Source organism: Cyanistes caeruleus, chromosome 3 (genome assembly GCF_971803275.1).
Source record: "Cyanistes caeruleus chromosome 3, bCyaCae1.hap1.1, whole genome shotgun sequence".
Classification (NCBI taxonomy): domain Eukaryota; kingdom Metazoa; phylum Chordata; class Aves; order Passeriformes; family Paridae; genus Cyanistes; species Cyanistes caeruleus.
In genome coordinates, this window is record NC_141703.1 from 71458097 (window position 1) to 71473401 (window position 15305).

The 15305-nt window shown below is 42.1% G+C and overlaps 1 protein-coding gene across 8 annotated transcripts in view; it reads left to right on the forward strand.

The window, feature by feature from the left end:
• LATS2 (large tumor suppressor kinase 2) overlaps positions 1 to 11586 on the forward strand; it is a 75093-nt gene extending 63507 nt beyond the window's left edge. For all 8 annotated transcript variants that reach the window (XM_086881859.1, XM_086881861.1, XM_086881863.1 and 5 more), the window contains 5 exons: positions 1314 to 2851; positions 5565 to 6147; positions 6762 to 6944; positions 8137 to 8243; positions 8993 to 11586. In XM_086881859.1, coding sequence (XP_086737985.1) covers positions 1314 to 2851; positions 5565 to 6147; positions 6762 to 6944; positions 8137 to 8243; positions 8993 to 9487 — 2906 coding nt within the window. In that variant the 3' untranslated portion in view covers positions 9488 to 11586. The remainder of the gene's footprint in view (positions 1 to 1313; positions 2852 to 5564; positions 6148 to 6761; positions 6945 to 8136; positions 8244 to 8992) is intronic.
• The last annotated feature ends 3719 nt before the right edge of the window (positions 11587 to 15305 follow it).

Here is a 15305-nt window from a genome sequence, read left to right on the forward strand (position 1 = left end):
TAATAACAGCCTCACTAATGCTGGCCTTGTGTTATCACAGGAGAAAGCGCTGGCAATTACGGAGTTCATTTTAAAGATCTCTGATCATTTGTCCAACCTGTTTCCATTTCAAAACATTGCATTCTTTATGGTGTTGTTTAGTGTGGTGCACACCCTCAGTGTGCAGAGAGTATGCAGTAACCTGTCTTAATACCATGCACGTCCCTGTGTGTCTGTAGGCAGCAGGGCTTGTGTGTCAGGGTCAGGAGTCAGCAGCTGTGCTCAGGTGTGCTGCATCTGGCCCAGCTGGGACATGCTATACTGCAAAAAGGTTGTAATCCACTCTTCAAGTCTGTTAGTTCAATATGACTATTCTTAAAGGCTCTGTCAAGTCGGGATTTTAAAAGGAAATGGTTTAGGCATAAATGGCCAAGGTCCTGTGATTTGTGAGAGCTAAAGAGCCAGAAGGGGAACAAAAACATAACAGCACAGAATCTGCCCTTGTCTTTTTAGCACAGCCAGTGCTTTATACACCTGCAATTTGTCCTTAGATCAAAGAACTGATGAAAAGTGCCGTTAACACTTCCACTGTAGGAATGCTGCTATCTTGTCTCTGCACATTCTTCAAGCTAAGATTAATATGTTGACACTCTGAATGATTTTCCTTCCCAACAGATGGCAGATGAGTAATATGAGGGGATATTCTGTGTCTAACACATTGGAAGGAATACAGGACAAACTGTATGATGCCTTTGTTTAAATGAAGGAGAAGGAAAGAGGGATTTTTGAGAATGATGGAAGAAAGAGAGATGTAAATGGAAAACCAGTGTGAGCAGGTGGCTCACTGTGCAGAATATGGACTATGTGATGGCCTAGTAGTTTGTGGCAATGTTGGCTTTAAGTTATATAGAAAGTCCTTCCAGAAGCCTTTTTCCTCCCATTGTTGTACTTAACATTCTGCTCTGTAGCTTCCTCCTGTCTGAGAGCAGTGACTGCTAATCCTGGTCCAGCTTTAAGAAACAGGCTGTTGAGTAGTCTGATGAGTTCATAGTTAGGGAATTTGTGCTTCTATTTTCATGATTTGATAGGACTCCCTGATGATTCCTGGCACAAGCATTATTGTGAGCCAGTAGCTCGTTATCAGTAGGAATACTTGGCATCTATAATTTTAAATGTTCAGAATACTTAATTTAGATTTTGAAAGGTATTTTTATAACACAAACTTCCTGAACACTGTGCATGTGTGTGTATGTATGTATAGATGGATGAGTAATACAAAGTAATTGGTTCACCTGAATTGTTTGCTAACATTCTTCTGTGTTCTTTTTATAAAGGAAAGGGTATTGTGCCAAATAATGTAACCCGCAGGCCAAGCTTTGAAGGATCAAATGAATCTTTTCCGTCCTACCATCAGATCGGTAATGCAGCCTATGAAGGGACAGGCTTTGGAGCAGAAGGTGCAAATATGCTTACTGAGGTTCCAAGGCCATACATGGACTATTTAATCTCTACTTCTCAGTCTTCAGCTATGACTGCTCCTGTGCAGCGACCCTCTGGAGTAGGCACTCACAGCACACCAACAAGCCATCAGCAGAAAGCATACCCTGCAAGTATGGAGTCTTCTGTGATTAATTATCCAGTGGCTAATCACAGCAGTCAGGCCTTGCAGCTGCAGGCATCCCATGGCTGCAGCAGCCAACACTACGGCAGGCAGCACATGATGGTGCAGGGGGAACCTATGGGATATGGTGTTCAGCGGAGTCCATCCTTCCAAAACAAGATGCAGCAGGAGGGGGGATATGCCAGTCTCCCAAATAAAGGGGGAGTTGTGCAGAACAATACTGGTCATGCATTTCAGCAGGCACCAGCAAGCCTGTATATCTCACATTCTCATCACAAACAGGCAAGTCCTTCTTCTCATCAAATGCATGTAATATCCAGAGGTCCAGCCTTTGCTAATGATTTTTCAGACAGTCCACCACAAAATCTATTAACTCCATCTAGAAATAGCCTAAACATGGACATCTATGACATGAATAATCCTCAAGTTCAGCAGTGGCAGGCAGCAACACCATCACGCAGAGATTCTTTACAAAACCCAGGAATAGAAACATCTCCACGGCAACATGTACCCTTCAGACCTGATGCCGCTGTGCCAAGCAGAACCAACTCCTTCAACAACCACCAGCAACAGCCACAAGTGACAGTGTCTATGAGACAGGTTCCTCCAGGAAAACCCGATCCTTCCATTACATCTCCGAACACAATCACGGCAGTCACATCTGCTCACATCCTCCAGCCAGTGAAGAGCATGCGAGTGATGAGACCGGAGCCTCAGACTGCTGTGGGACCTTCCCATCCTGGGTGGTTGCCTGCACAGGCACCAGCTGTGGATGGCTTGGAGATCATGGAGCAGCACGTGCCACCGCCTGGAGCAGCTAATGCCTACCAGCTAGATGTGGATTATGGTAACCAGGAACTGCGGTGTCCACCCCCACCCTATCCCAAGCATTTGTTACTTCCTGGCACCTCTGAGCAGTTTGATATCAACTCCTTGTGCATGGGCGTGGAGCAGACTTTGCGTGTGGTTCCCAGTTCAACAAGCAACAAGGCTGAAGAGAGCAGTGAGCGAAATGATAAAGGCAGCAAGAATGCTAAAGCTGAAAAACCAAGCAAAGATAAAAAGCAAATTCAGACGTCTCCGGTGCCTGTGCGGAAAAATGGCAAAGATGAGGAAAAGCGAGAATCCCGAATAAAGAGCTACTCACCTTTTGCCTTCAAGTTCTACATGGAGCAACACGTAGAGAACGTCATAAAGACCTACCAGCAGAAAATTAACAGACGGTTACAATTGGAGCAAGAAATGGCAAAAGTAATTCTTGTTTTGTTATAATAAAATCTAATAGGGTCAAATTGATTATTGCTATATTTAATTTGTAAAAAAAAATTGTAAAGGTAGAATCCACTGAAGTATCAGACCCCTCCCTATATCAGACTATATCCACTCAGAAGTGGATAGGTCTGGGAGGTCTGGGAGGCTGTTTGAAAATCCTGAGATGGGAAATGATATTTCTTCGTAACAGAAAAGTAAAATGAAGCAAAAACACCTCCATATTATAGGCAATAACTTAGAAGGCAGGCTTGAGGCTGAGATAATTCTGGCAATACTTTGGCAGCTCTTGCAAAATTCTTTGCTCTAGTTCTTCCTCACTGTTCCATGGTTGCTGTTCATTCACCAAAGCCGTGGTTCAGCTTGGCAGTCACGGTGCCATATTTTCAGATGACTGTAATAATTGACTGAAAGTTGTCTGTTGAACACATGTAAGTAATAATGTCATGCAAGTAACCATCCTGGACCAGCTTGAACTGATTTTGGGACCATTGCCAGAACTTGTTCTAGAGGCAGGTGTCAGGGAGATGCATTTTGCATGATAGAGCTCCTTTCATGCCTAACTGTAGCTCTCGAATCCAAGCTGACTCTCTGATAGTGCTGCTTAAAACAAAGCTGCCAAGCTCTGATGGTTGGTCTGCCAGTTGTGTTTTAGTTTTCACTTGTGGAAGAGGAAGAGGTTTTTTTTTTCTCCCTTTCAGGCATGACTGGAATATGGCTGGTCTACTTTTGCATTAAAGGATAAGCTCTAAGGAAAGCTGTTATTAACACATAATGGGTAATAATTAGCTACCCAATCTTCCCTAGCACAGTCAGTTTCCAGAGTCAATTGATTCTATGCTCACATTCCACCAGAAAATGCAGGAGTTCATTTGTCGAGGTTAGAATTAAAATAATATTCTTGGAAAATCTCTTGAAACGTTGGCATTTTATTGACAGTTAAAAGTTTTGTCCTCAGTGCAAGTACAGGTTGTATTGTATTGCATGAGTTTAGTGAATATTTTCCTGAGACTGAGATAGGGAATGATCTCTAGAGATGTATGTCTGCATTTAATTGAGCTAGTTCTTCTCTTCTGACTCTTCAGCTTTCCCTTGTTGGAGATAATTCAAGTATCAAGAAAAACAACTCCTTCCCCTAGAAACCTTATCACTGACTGAAAATACACATGCAGAAGGTTTTGGCTATCTTAATACTGCATTATTCTAGAATTAGCAAGAACAGAGCACACTCATTATTTTACCCTAAAAAATAAGTATTTCCTTTATTATGGATTGATATAGTTATCTTTAATTTTAAAAACAGTATTCCTTGTTTTGCTGTTGGCTGTTTCCTTCAGTCTGAAACTTCATCCTACCTGTTGTGCAAGTTTCTGTAGACTTCCCCAATCCTTTATTCATACAGATTTAATTTTTATACCATGGGGATCTCATTGCATCATCTGGCTGCCTACATTCATCTTTAGATACCTAGACTACAGATGTGAAATTAAATCAGCCTGAGCAGCAGCCCTGTGGGTGTATGCTTGGATTTCTAGCCTGCTAATCAGTCAGCTTCAGCCCCCTCCACCCTCCCAATGGCCTCTTCTCACCACGCACTGGTCTTTCTCTCCAAAGTAGTTCAGTTGATGCCAGTTAATTCAGCATTTTGGAACTGGGGTGTTCCAGCAGAGAGAAAAGAGTATGCTGCAGGAAGTGAGTTGTCAGAGCAGCCTGGGGATAAGTCATGGGGTTTCTGCTGGTGGAGGCCACCAGTGGTTCTCAGCAGAGCGACAGACACTGAAGTTGGCAGAGCTGGCACTCTGTAAGCTCTGTCTTGAAAGGTGGGGAAAATCTGGTTGGATCCTGCTGCTTCTCTCTTTTCCAGGAGGTTTCTTCCCACAGCCCTGTGAAATGTTACTTGCAGTTACTGGGAGGCTCTCAGGAGATAGGAGGTGGACAAGCCAGCTGTTCTATATCTTGGGTGCAGAGGGAAAATAATAAATTTAGGAGAGAATAGCACCAGGGTCTGGGCTGCAGTGGCTGAGGAGAGACAAGACCTGAGGATTTTATGTACATATCTTGGGAGGGGGAAAAGAGAAGTTTATAGAAGAGATGCTCAGGAGATCTAAAAACCTTGAGAGCGGAGGCTCTCTTGTATATGGCAGAGGAAGAAACACAATTTCTAAAGAAGATTCCATGGCACTTGGGAGTGTGTAGGTCAAAACCAGCTTTTTAATTACAACACAAACCAAACAGCACCCAAGGTAGGAACTGTTAGTGTGAGTTGCCCTGGGGAAACATTCATGAACAAAGTGAACTGCTGCATGTAGGTTTAAGTTTCAGTTTAAATTAAGCTGGGCTTAAGTGCACATATATATAGTGGAGTGCAGTGGCAAAGTGCACATTTGAAAGGTGTCAACCATGGTTTGTTATGTTGTAGGCCCCTCTCTGACAATATTTCCCCATGCCTTTTTGTTCAGCCAAAAGAGACAGGCATACCAATCTCAGATATTGCAAATTCAGGCAACAAGTTTGGGCACAGTGAGTTTGCCCTTTTTTCAGAAATACCTCAACAGACAGTATATCCCTCATGAATACATCTTTTCTGGCTCTTGGTTAATTTCTCTGAGAAATGTGTTTTGGGAATGCTCATTTATTTTTCTCTTGCTATGAATATAACAGTACTAGCTCTTGTGGTTTGCTTTCCTTTGTAAAGGCAGGCCTCTGCGAAGCAGAACAGGAACAAATGAGGAAAATTCTCTACCAGAAGGAGTCCAACTACAACAGACTTAAAAGGGCCAAAATGGACAAATCTATGTTTGTGAAAATCAAGACTCTGGGTATTGGTGCATTTGGAGAAGTATGCCTGGCCTGCAAAGTGGACACCCATGCCCTATATGCCATGAAGACTTTGCGAAAGAAAGATGTGCTGAACCGGAATCAGGTGGCTCACGTCAAAGCAGAGAGGGACATACTTGCTGAGGCAGACAATGAGTGGGTGGTTAAACTCTATTATTCCTTCCAAGATAAAGACAATTTGTACTTTGTGATGGACTACATCCCTGGTGGGGATATGATGAGCCTGCTGATTCGGATGGAGGTCTTCCCAGAGCGTCTGGCTAGATTTTATATTGCAGAGCTCACTTTGGCCATAGAGAGTGTGCACAAAATGGGATTTATTCATCGAGACATCAAGCCTGACAACATTCTGATAGACCTCGATGGGCATATCAAACTGACTGACTTTGGACTGTGTACTGGATTCAGGTGGACTCACAATTCAAAATATTATCAGAAAGGTAATATCTTTACCCTTTTTCTAGGATGGTATTATGTTACTTGTTTTGAAACAAGCACTTCTTGGCCGAAACACCAGATCAGGAAACTGGACAGTCAGTGGCAATATAATGTGTCTGTCTCTCTCTGACTCACTCAATTAGCTTGTTTCCAGTCCTTTTGCTTCCAATACTGTTCAAAACCCTGTCAGTAATGTGGCTATCCAGTGCAGCAGCAGTAATTTTTCTGTTGGTACTGGTTTGGAGGGTCTCTTGTGGTGGTGAAATGATTTAATCACAGGTATGGAGTAGTCCATATGTCTCCTGCATGTGCTATTGAGTACTGATGTCTGTTGGCAAAAAGGTCATAAACAATTGGTGTAGTTAAGTATACTCCATAGTTCTGTGTCTCCCATATGGAACTATACTTCCTTGTGCTGAGACAGAGACATTTTGTTGGCCTTTTTGTATGGAAAACCAATTGTGAATGGGAGGGCATAAAATAATACCTTGGATTTAAAGCTCAAATGCTGTTCTTCACTGAGAGTAGGAGATGGCTCTGCATCTGGGTAAATACTTCTCTCTTTGTGTGTTGAGTTTTATGACCATGAATGTAAGCTTTCTCTCCCATTTGAAAGGGAGCCATACCAGACAAGACAGCATGGAGCCAAGTGATCTTTGGGATGATGTGTCCAACTGTCGATGTGGAGATAGGCTGAAGACATTGGAACAAAGAGCTAAGAAGCAGCACCAGAGATGTCTGGCCCACTCATTAGTTGGAACCCCTAATTACATTGCTCCTGAAGTCCTGCTTCGTAAAGGTAGGTAAACCTGTATTTTATTCCTGTTTCACTACTTTTTTTTTTCCCTTGAATAAGCTTGCTGCTTTGGAAGATTGTCATTCTAAAGGCCACAAACACTTAGCTCAGATTAAGGAAAACTCCTCATGCTCCAGTGTTTAGCATCACTTCACTGACACTGGGGGTGGCCACACTTTGTTTGTGTAATGTCCACATTCTGAGGCCTTCAAGTTGAGGCTGCTAATAAATTTATTGGATCATTTTAATGGTGATATTTTTCAAGTATAAAGCAAATTATCTGTGCTCATGGAGTACAACTCTGACCCCTATCAATTTTCCACAGACCAGTGAGTAGACATCTGATAGTTCTGGATCACTGATTCAGATAGGCCACTTAAGTGTGGATGATGTAAACTTGTGGAAATACGGCCTCCGCATTCCCAGCTGTAACCTGTAGAATCCACAGAAAGTTTTCCACAATTTAGTCTGGAACCCTGCATTCAAAAGCTTAGCTTGAGGAATTTGGACAGTACTTGGTTGACTATCCATGCAGAACTGACATGGGCACTGTAGTAAGGAGATTAGGTGTTTTAAGTTGTCCGCAAGCTGGATCCTAAGCCTAATCTTCTCTACCAGATTTCACATTGGATCCTACGTCATTTGATGACACAAATTCCATTGAAATCAGTGCTTTAATATTTTTTTTTCAGATCTTAAACATATACCTTATGGGTCTTGTCATAACAATTAAGTCATTTAAGTTGTTCCTTTGCTTGAAACTTGCTCAGAAAGTTGTCCATGGCTTTCTTCTGTCTGTAGAGCCTGGCTGTGTCCTTCAGCACCTTTTCAAAGTTGTGGAGTCACCTCCACTGAACCTAGGGTGGACATCAGTTGCTAAACATTTTTGTTATTCTTTGAGGTGCAATTTGTGCTGTGTAGCTGTGGGACTGGACACAAAAAAAACCTCCTTCGTTCTTTCTAATGATAATTTCATGATTCACTATTGTTGAGAATTTATTCATAAAGGTTCAAGGACAACAGGATTAGATCTTCAGTAACAGCAGTAGAATTTAGGTCAGCAAGCAGAAGTCACAAACCTTTTGTCTGAGAAAAGGCAGAAGTTTGTGCTGTGTGTTTTAATAATTAATTGCAAGTAGCTCTATACACATTCTCCTTGGCTAGTGGAGGTCAACCTTTTTGATTTGCCTTTCAGGATACACTCAGCTCTGTGACTGGTGGAGTGTTGGTGTGATCCTCTTTGAGATGTTAGTGGGACAGCCTCCTTTCCTGGCTCCTACACCCACAGAAACCCAGCTGAAGGTAAGTTGAAGCAAAGTTCCAGTCTGTGATAGCAAAATTTTAACCTTTTCCTTCCCTTCTCTTCCATGTACAGGCCTATTCCCCTTTCTTTTACTGGAAAAAGGACTAATAGTTAAAAAAGCCTGATTTTAAATAGTTCTGTGCAAGCACATATTCTTTGCCAGTAAATAAAGTCACTGAATATCAGACTAGAGCTGACTTGTCCAACTGCAGAGATAGATATTAGTTTTATGAGTCTTCTCAACAGAATTGTGATTTTTCAAGCACGAGTTCATCCATTTAAATTCCTTAGGGTGCCTATTAATACCTGATATGCCAGTAACAATTGCAGTTGGCAGTATGAGTGTTTCAAAGTTGAGCAATGATAATTCTTCATTAGAAGGGAACTGTCTCTTGACCACTTTTCCTAGTTTACATTTTGGAGACAAGGAGAAATAATTCTTTGAAGTCATTCCACAAAATCATGTGTAAACTGAGTATGTTGTCAAATCTGACTATGGGAACATTCAGGAAGGAATTTTCCTTTTTAAAAAATGGAATTGTTCCTTTTGTCTAGCCAACAATGTTTCTCTGGTTCATTAGAGTAATTACTAACAGGAAATGCAATCTAGCAGTTGGGTTCTTGAAGCTGTGAACTATGCAGACTGTGAGATGACTTGTTGCATGTGCACTCCTGTACAGTTCGTGTTGGCCATTGGAAGAGTTCTGTTTCCTGATCAGAAGTTCCTTAATACCTTTGTTACCTGCAGGTGATAAATTGGGAAAGCACACTGCACATTCCCTCACAGGTCAAGCTGAGCCCTGAGGCAACTGATCTGATCACAAAGCTCTGCTGTGCTGCTGAGGACAGGCTTGGAAGAAATGGAGCAGATGATATTAAAGCCCATTCTTTCTTTCACTCTATGGACTTCTCTACTGATATCCGTAGACAGCCAGCTCCCTATGTTCCAAAGATCAGCCATCCAATGGACACTTCAAATTTTGATCCAGTTGAAGAAGAAAGTCCTTGGAATGATGCTAGTGGTGACAGCACCAGGACCTGGGATCCACTAGCCTCTTCCAACAGCAAACACACAGAACATGCTTTTTATGAGTTTACTTTCCGAAGATTCTTTGATGACAACGGGTATCCGTTCAGGTATCCCAAACCTTCTGGAATGGAAGTTTGCCAGTCTGAGAAGTCTGATGTAGAAGACAAAGGTGTGGTGGATCAGACTGGAGCTTGTCAGCCTGTATATGTATAAATTATTGTATAGAGTACTCCAGATAAGACTAATCTCAAATCCAATAGGGCCTTTAACTGATCCTTTGGGATCTGATCCTGCAACTCTTGTGAAGGTGTATCTTCAGCTGAGGCTGGAGACATCCTGGGGTGTAAAAAAAAACTTGCAGGACCAGGTCCTAAAGATGACACTCTTGAAAGTTCAGGTCAGTTCTACTGTAAATAACTTTGTTCATAATTACACTTGAAATCCTGGTCTTCACCAAAATCTGCAAGGCCAGCAGTCTGTCATTTCTAGGCCTATTTTTATTTGAGGTCAGTGTCCCCCTTACTCAGATTAACACTTACAGACTTCTGCAACTGTCAGCGTTATTTTTTAAATGAATAAAGAGCACTTATATTTTGTTTATAGCAGGGTTTTTTTTCCTACTAAATTATAGGGATTAACTTTGACAAATCATGCTGCTGTTCTTCTTTTCTACATTTTTATTTTATCCATAGCACTTACTTCACATTTAGGAAGATGCATAAAGCTGAAGAACGTGATGAAAGGTCTCTGTGCAATAATGTAAGAAAGGAAAAAAAAAAAAGAAGAAAAATGAAAAAAGAAAACTGCTCTCTAATTTTCTAAATTTACTGATGCCATTGTATTCACATCGTGATTTTTATTATATGTATTTTCCACATTTCAAAATTGTGACATAACCTTAAAGCTGCTTTATTTCCTTCTGCTTATTGGAGTGTAATAGAAAGCGTGAGCAAGTGGCAACTTGGGTGTGATTTCATTGTCTAGTGTGTGAAGAATGTTGCATGAGCAGTGTTTTTCTATTTGAAATGGCCTTTTCTTGCCATTCACAGGCAGGTCCTGTGGATTCATTTTTCTAAGGGTCTAAAATTAGACCATTTTAAACCGTGTGTTGATAATGTGTTGTGTGGATGGTTTCCTCTTATGATTGTATCCAATATTAATTTTGTAAAACAGATTGCAAAGGTTATACCTGAGTAGTGATGCCGTGGTCTGATGTAATAGACAGTTCTAGCAAGCACATGTCATGGGCACACACATTTCCCCACTGAGGATCAGCAGCCAGGACATTACAATGGAGCAGATTTGTGGGGAGAGCCTGGATGGGGCTGGCTCAGGCAGGGAGCAGCACAGAGGCCGTGGCTCCAGCTGGCAGAGGCAGAACAGCATCCAGACTGGGGCATCTCCCAACACGGGGCTCCTGTAACGCGTCGAGGCCTTGCCTGCAGCTCCGCAGACACCTATGGAACCTGGAGGTATGTGGCTTTCCAGACATCAGACCCCACATGTAACTGGCTGTGTATCCCTTTAGGATCCTAGTGTTTTAGGCACTGACATTGGAAAATGTTGGCATTTTTGGTAGGTCATTCTGTCCCATTGTCTAGAGGTTAAAATGTTGCTGTGGCGGAGCACAATAGGCCTTCATTTCTGTCAAATTATAGGCATACTTTGAAATATCAGTTCTTAACTATGTTAAAATATGCATTTTTCTTGTATGTATACGTGAGAATTATTCAAGATGATATCAGAATACTAAAGATAATTAAGCCATACGTATTTGCATATATATTATATATAACTAAATAAGTAAACACACACAAAAATCCGTAATTCAGATTAGTGTAACAGTCCTATTTAAAGTGATTGACCTAATAACATTTGAGGAAAACACTCCTTTAATGTGTTTTTGCTTTGTTTTTATTTTTAAATCTGGAGCTTCATTATTTTTTCCGTATATTATTCCACATATTATTCCTTAATGTTTTAGCATATCCTATCCATTGTTTAGATATCTAAGCAAAAACATATGAATTCATCAGCCTAAACTAAACAAAAATGATTGTGTATTTGTTTACATTTGTATGAAAGGAATGTTCTGAGGTATGCAGTGCTTGTGTTGTGACAGTTCATGTAAGATTCAGTATTACTGCTTTTTTATATAGTAATGCCATTTTTTTGTTATTTACATCTATCTGACATTCTTCCATGTGGTAGGTTCTTTCTCAGGAACTCAGTTTAACTGTTATTTATTGATATATCATTGCCTTTGAAAGCTTCTACTGGCAGAATTTATTAAAAATCTGAATCAAAATCTACAATGTGTTATGTGTTATTCAATCCTCCTTCAAGATAGAAGTTTCAGTGGGTTTCTTTTTGTAATATTATTGAAGTTGAGCTACAAACGTAAGATTCAAATCTTGTCTCTCCTGCAGCATTTGATGTGGAATCTCCGGGTACCTTCAGACAATTTCTTCTGTCCTCACAGCCCTTAAGAATAAGGAGCAGGATTCCAGGTGAAACTTGGTTTGGAGTGACCAGGTCAGTGGATGGAACAGATACGGAATGGAATAGATAAAACTGAACACAGTCACTTTCTATGCTGTGGTGGTGCTGCCAGGGCAGCCACAACCCTGGCTTGCTCCCTTTGGCAGTTGCCTCTGATTAATTTCTAAAATGTAAATAATTCACCTGCACATACAGAATCTCTGCAACTAAGCAAAACAAGAGAAACCAGCCCAGAAGGAAACAGGTCCTTTCACCATTACTGATTTACAGTCTGTGCTGCAGGGAACAGAAGCCAACTCCCCTTTCATCTAAAGAAGAACTGATTTGAAAAACTGATCTTTCAAGTTTATCAGGCACTGTCTGTAAAAGTCTCTCATCCTTTGCAGACATTTCAGAGGTAAACAGAAACTTGGGAGTAAATTTTATGAAATTTGGGCAAGTAAACCTTGTGCCACATCCTGTGGCTGCCTCTAATTCTTGTTTCTGCTGAACTTCTTGCAAAATCAAGTACCTTCTTTTCAAAGGTTATAAAAAACTCAGGTTTGGTATTAAAATACCTCTTCCTTAAAAACAAAACAAAGCAAACAAAAGAATCCCAAACCCAGATAACTTTATAAAAAACCAGAAAACTATATTGCCCAGCTGCCAGGAACAGAAAGGAGCCTCTTCAAACCTTTTACACCCCATCCCTGTATTCTTCAGCAGGGCCAGATTTGCTGAGCAGCAGCAACAATTCTTGAGAAGCAAATTATTCCTAGTTGGATGCAAAAGAACTGGCAGTGGAAGTTATAACCTGGTGCCTAGCTTGAGCAACATGAAAGCTAAATGAGGGAGAGAAGCATTTGACATTTAAATGGAAATGGAAGAATGAGGCTGTGCAGGAAGCAGGCGATAGCCTGGAACTGGATGGAAAATTGGTCTCACGGGCACAAGAAAATTCTTTTCCCTGTAATTTTTGAGGTATGAAATAACTGCTTTAAAAGCTTTCCTAGAGAAATTGCAACGAGATGAGGAATTTAGAACATATAATTTGGTGTGATCCCAAAATGCAGAAACATTGGCACAAAATGGCAACTGTTACTAAATTTATTATTTGACTTAAAAATAATAAATCTTTCCCACAGGAAATAATCTTAGGAATAGATAATGTAGAAATAGCAACCATTAAAAGACACACACATACACACACACACTCCTCCCCAAAAAATGTAGAAATGTTTTTCCTGGCAGAGAAAACTGCTGCAGCAAAGAACATGGAAACTGTGCCTAGATTGTGTTTCTGTTGTGAGCAGTGAATGAACAGTGGGCAGCTTTTTGTAAAAATGGAGTCCTGGGTTCCATCTTACCAAAGCAAACTGAGGATCTGATCCATAAAGGTGGGGGCACCTTCTGCAAATGCAGCAGTAGCTCCAGGCCTTGCAGAAGAAACTGGAGGCTGGTGACATGGACAACAGAAATTTGAACAGACTGATGAATGCACTGACTTTCAGCTCTGATGGTTTCAAAAGTGCCTTTACTTCACTGTGAGATGAAAAATACCTGTGACAGACAGCACCTATTATTTTCTAATGTGTGAAGAAAGCGGGGCTTCCTGAAGCAGGCCTTGGGTCATCTTAAATGTTTCTCAGATTTCAGTGGGGCTCAAAAAATAGAGTTAAGGCGCACCCCATCTCATCCCCATGACCAAGAAAGCCCCAGGTACTTAGCTGTTGTAAGAAATGGGGAAATTGAATGTGTAGGAGGTACGTGTGGGCCGAGGGAGATAGCTGATCCTATTAATCCATGAGTGGCAGCCAGGAAAAAGACTTTAAAGATGGTCCAACCTTACTGCAGCATGCAGTGGTTACCCCATGGGAGTGCACGTGTTGGGGAGAACATTCTTGGCACCTCCTGTTGGTCTCACCCTTGTTGGGAGCAGAGCAGCCTTCCCAGGGAGTTCTGTTGGACAGGAGTCCTGCTGCACATGTCCTTGCAGTGAGCCAGGCCTGCAGCTTTGGGTGCTGCTGTACAGGGAAGGGAGGCTGCATTGGTGCCCCACTCTCCCACCACCTCCATCCCTGGGCTGCTGTAGAGCAAAGTGGAGCAACAGCTCACCCCGATGCTGCTGGTTTTCCTAGCCAAGCACCACAAAGGAGCTCATCATGTGCCACAAAGTGTGGCCACAGATGGAAAGCTTTTCCCCATAACTCCTGGCTGTTCCTATGAAGGCCACATCAACTGTCAGAAATACGCTTGCCATTAAGTTATAGTGCTTTTTTTATTCCTGCTTTTATGCTGTTGGGCAGTTTTGGATGAGGTTTTTTCCTTTCTTTTTTCAAGGCAACTGTGGGCCGCACAATTCTGCTCCTTTCCAAAGGGAGCTCTGATAGCTTTCTGTGGCCAGAGGGGAAACTGAACTAGAAAGGAGAATGATCTGCAGGGCACTCAGTAACATGGCAAAGTTAGCCCACTAAAGTGGGTTATCTTTAGTAGTGCAAAGTCTGAAAATGAAATCACTGCTCCTGAGGGCAGCCTCTCCTCAGCCTTTCGTGGTGGCCTCATGCTCTGCTGAGTTACAGTGTCTTGACAGCTGCTTTCCATAGCATTGGTCATTCTTGGCCTCAATAGCAGCAGCAAACTCAGCTCAGCAACTGCCTGTGGCTTTTACTGGTCTGATGCCAATTTCTAAGCAGTTAAGTTCACTAAAAAGAGACCTGATCGTGCTCAATAGCACAGCCAGCAAAAAGGAAAGGAGGGAACACGCATTTACCTTTTATGTGTCTAACTTTGCTACTGGGACCTTGGCACAAGGACAAAAGTGTTCACTGGCATTCTTGTAAAAGGCTCAGTTGTCCAATACTTTACAGGTATGTTCTCCAGCTATTTATATGTTTGGGTTTGCCTCAGCATTTGAAGGATGGGTAAGAGGTTTTCTAGGCATGAAATCTAACAGGTAAGAAAAGTCAAAATTCAGCTTCAAAAACGCCTGTGTAGAGTGTAGTTTACCCTGATGTTATGACAGAACTCCAACAAAAGGAAGGAAGGCTTTTTTATAGGAGGAACTCACTTGGGTGGAAATCAGGAAGACTGCAGATACTCAAGCTGACCAGGGACTGGCAGGAAGAGCAGTGGGTATCAAGGCTGGCTTGACAGCTGGATCTGCTTTGGCTGGGGCCAGGGATGAGCAGACAGTAGAAGCATAGAAATGCCACAGTTGGCAGAGACTTCTGGAGATCTGCATTCCGAGCCTCACCATGGGCTGCAGGCTGCACTGGGACTGGCCAGCCAGACTTTTGTCCAGAAAGGCCTCCAGAGATGACACATCCTCCCCGGCACAAGGGCCTAAGGCTGAGCGGAACAGAAGATGGCTATCGCCAACCAGATCTGCGGCTCTCCAAGCCCTTGGGAGCCTGGCTCTGGGGGTTCTGTGATTGTTCTTGGCATCGTGACCCTGCAAAGAAGCTTCATATCACCATGGAGTGTGGTACCACAGCTGCAGGAATGCATGGCCAGACAGTGCCCAGCCAAAGGATCTTGAAGGAAAGTACAG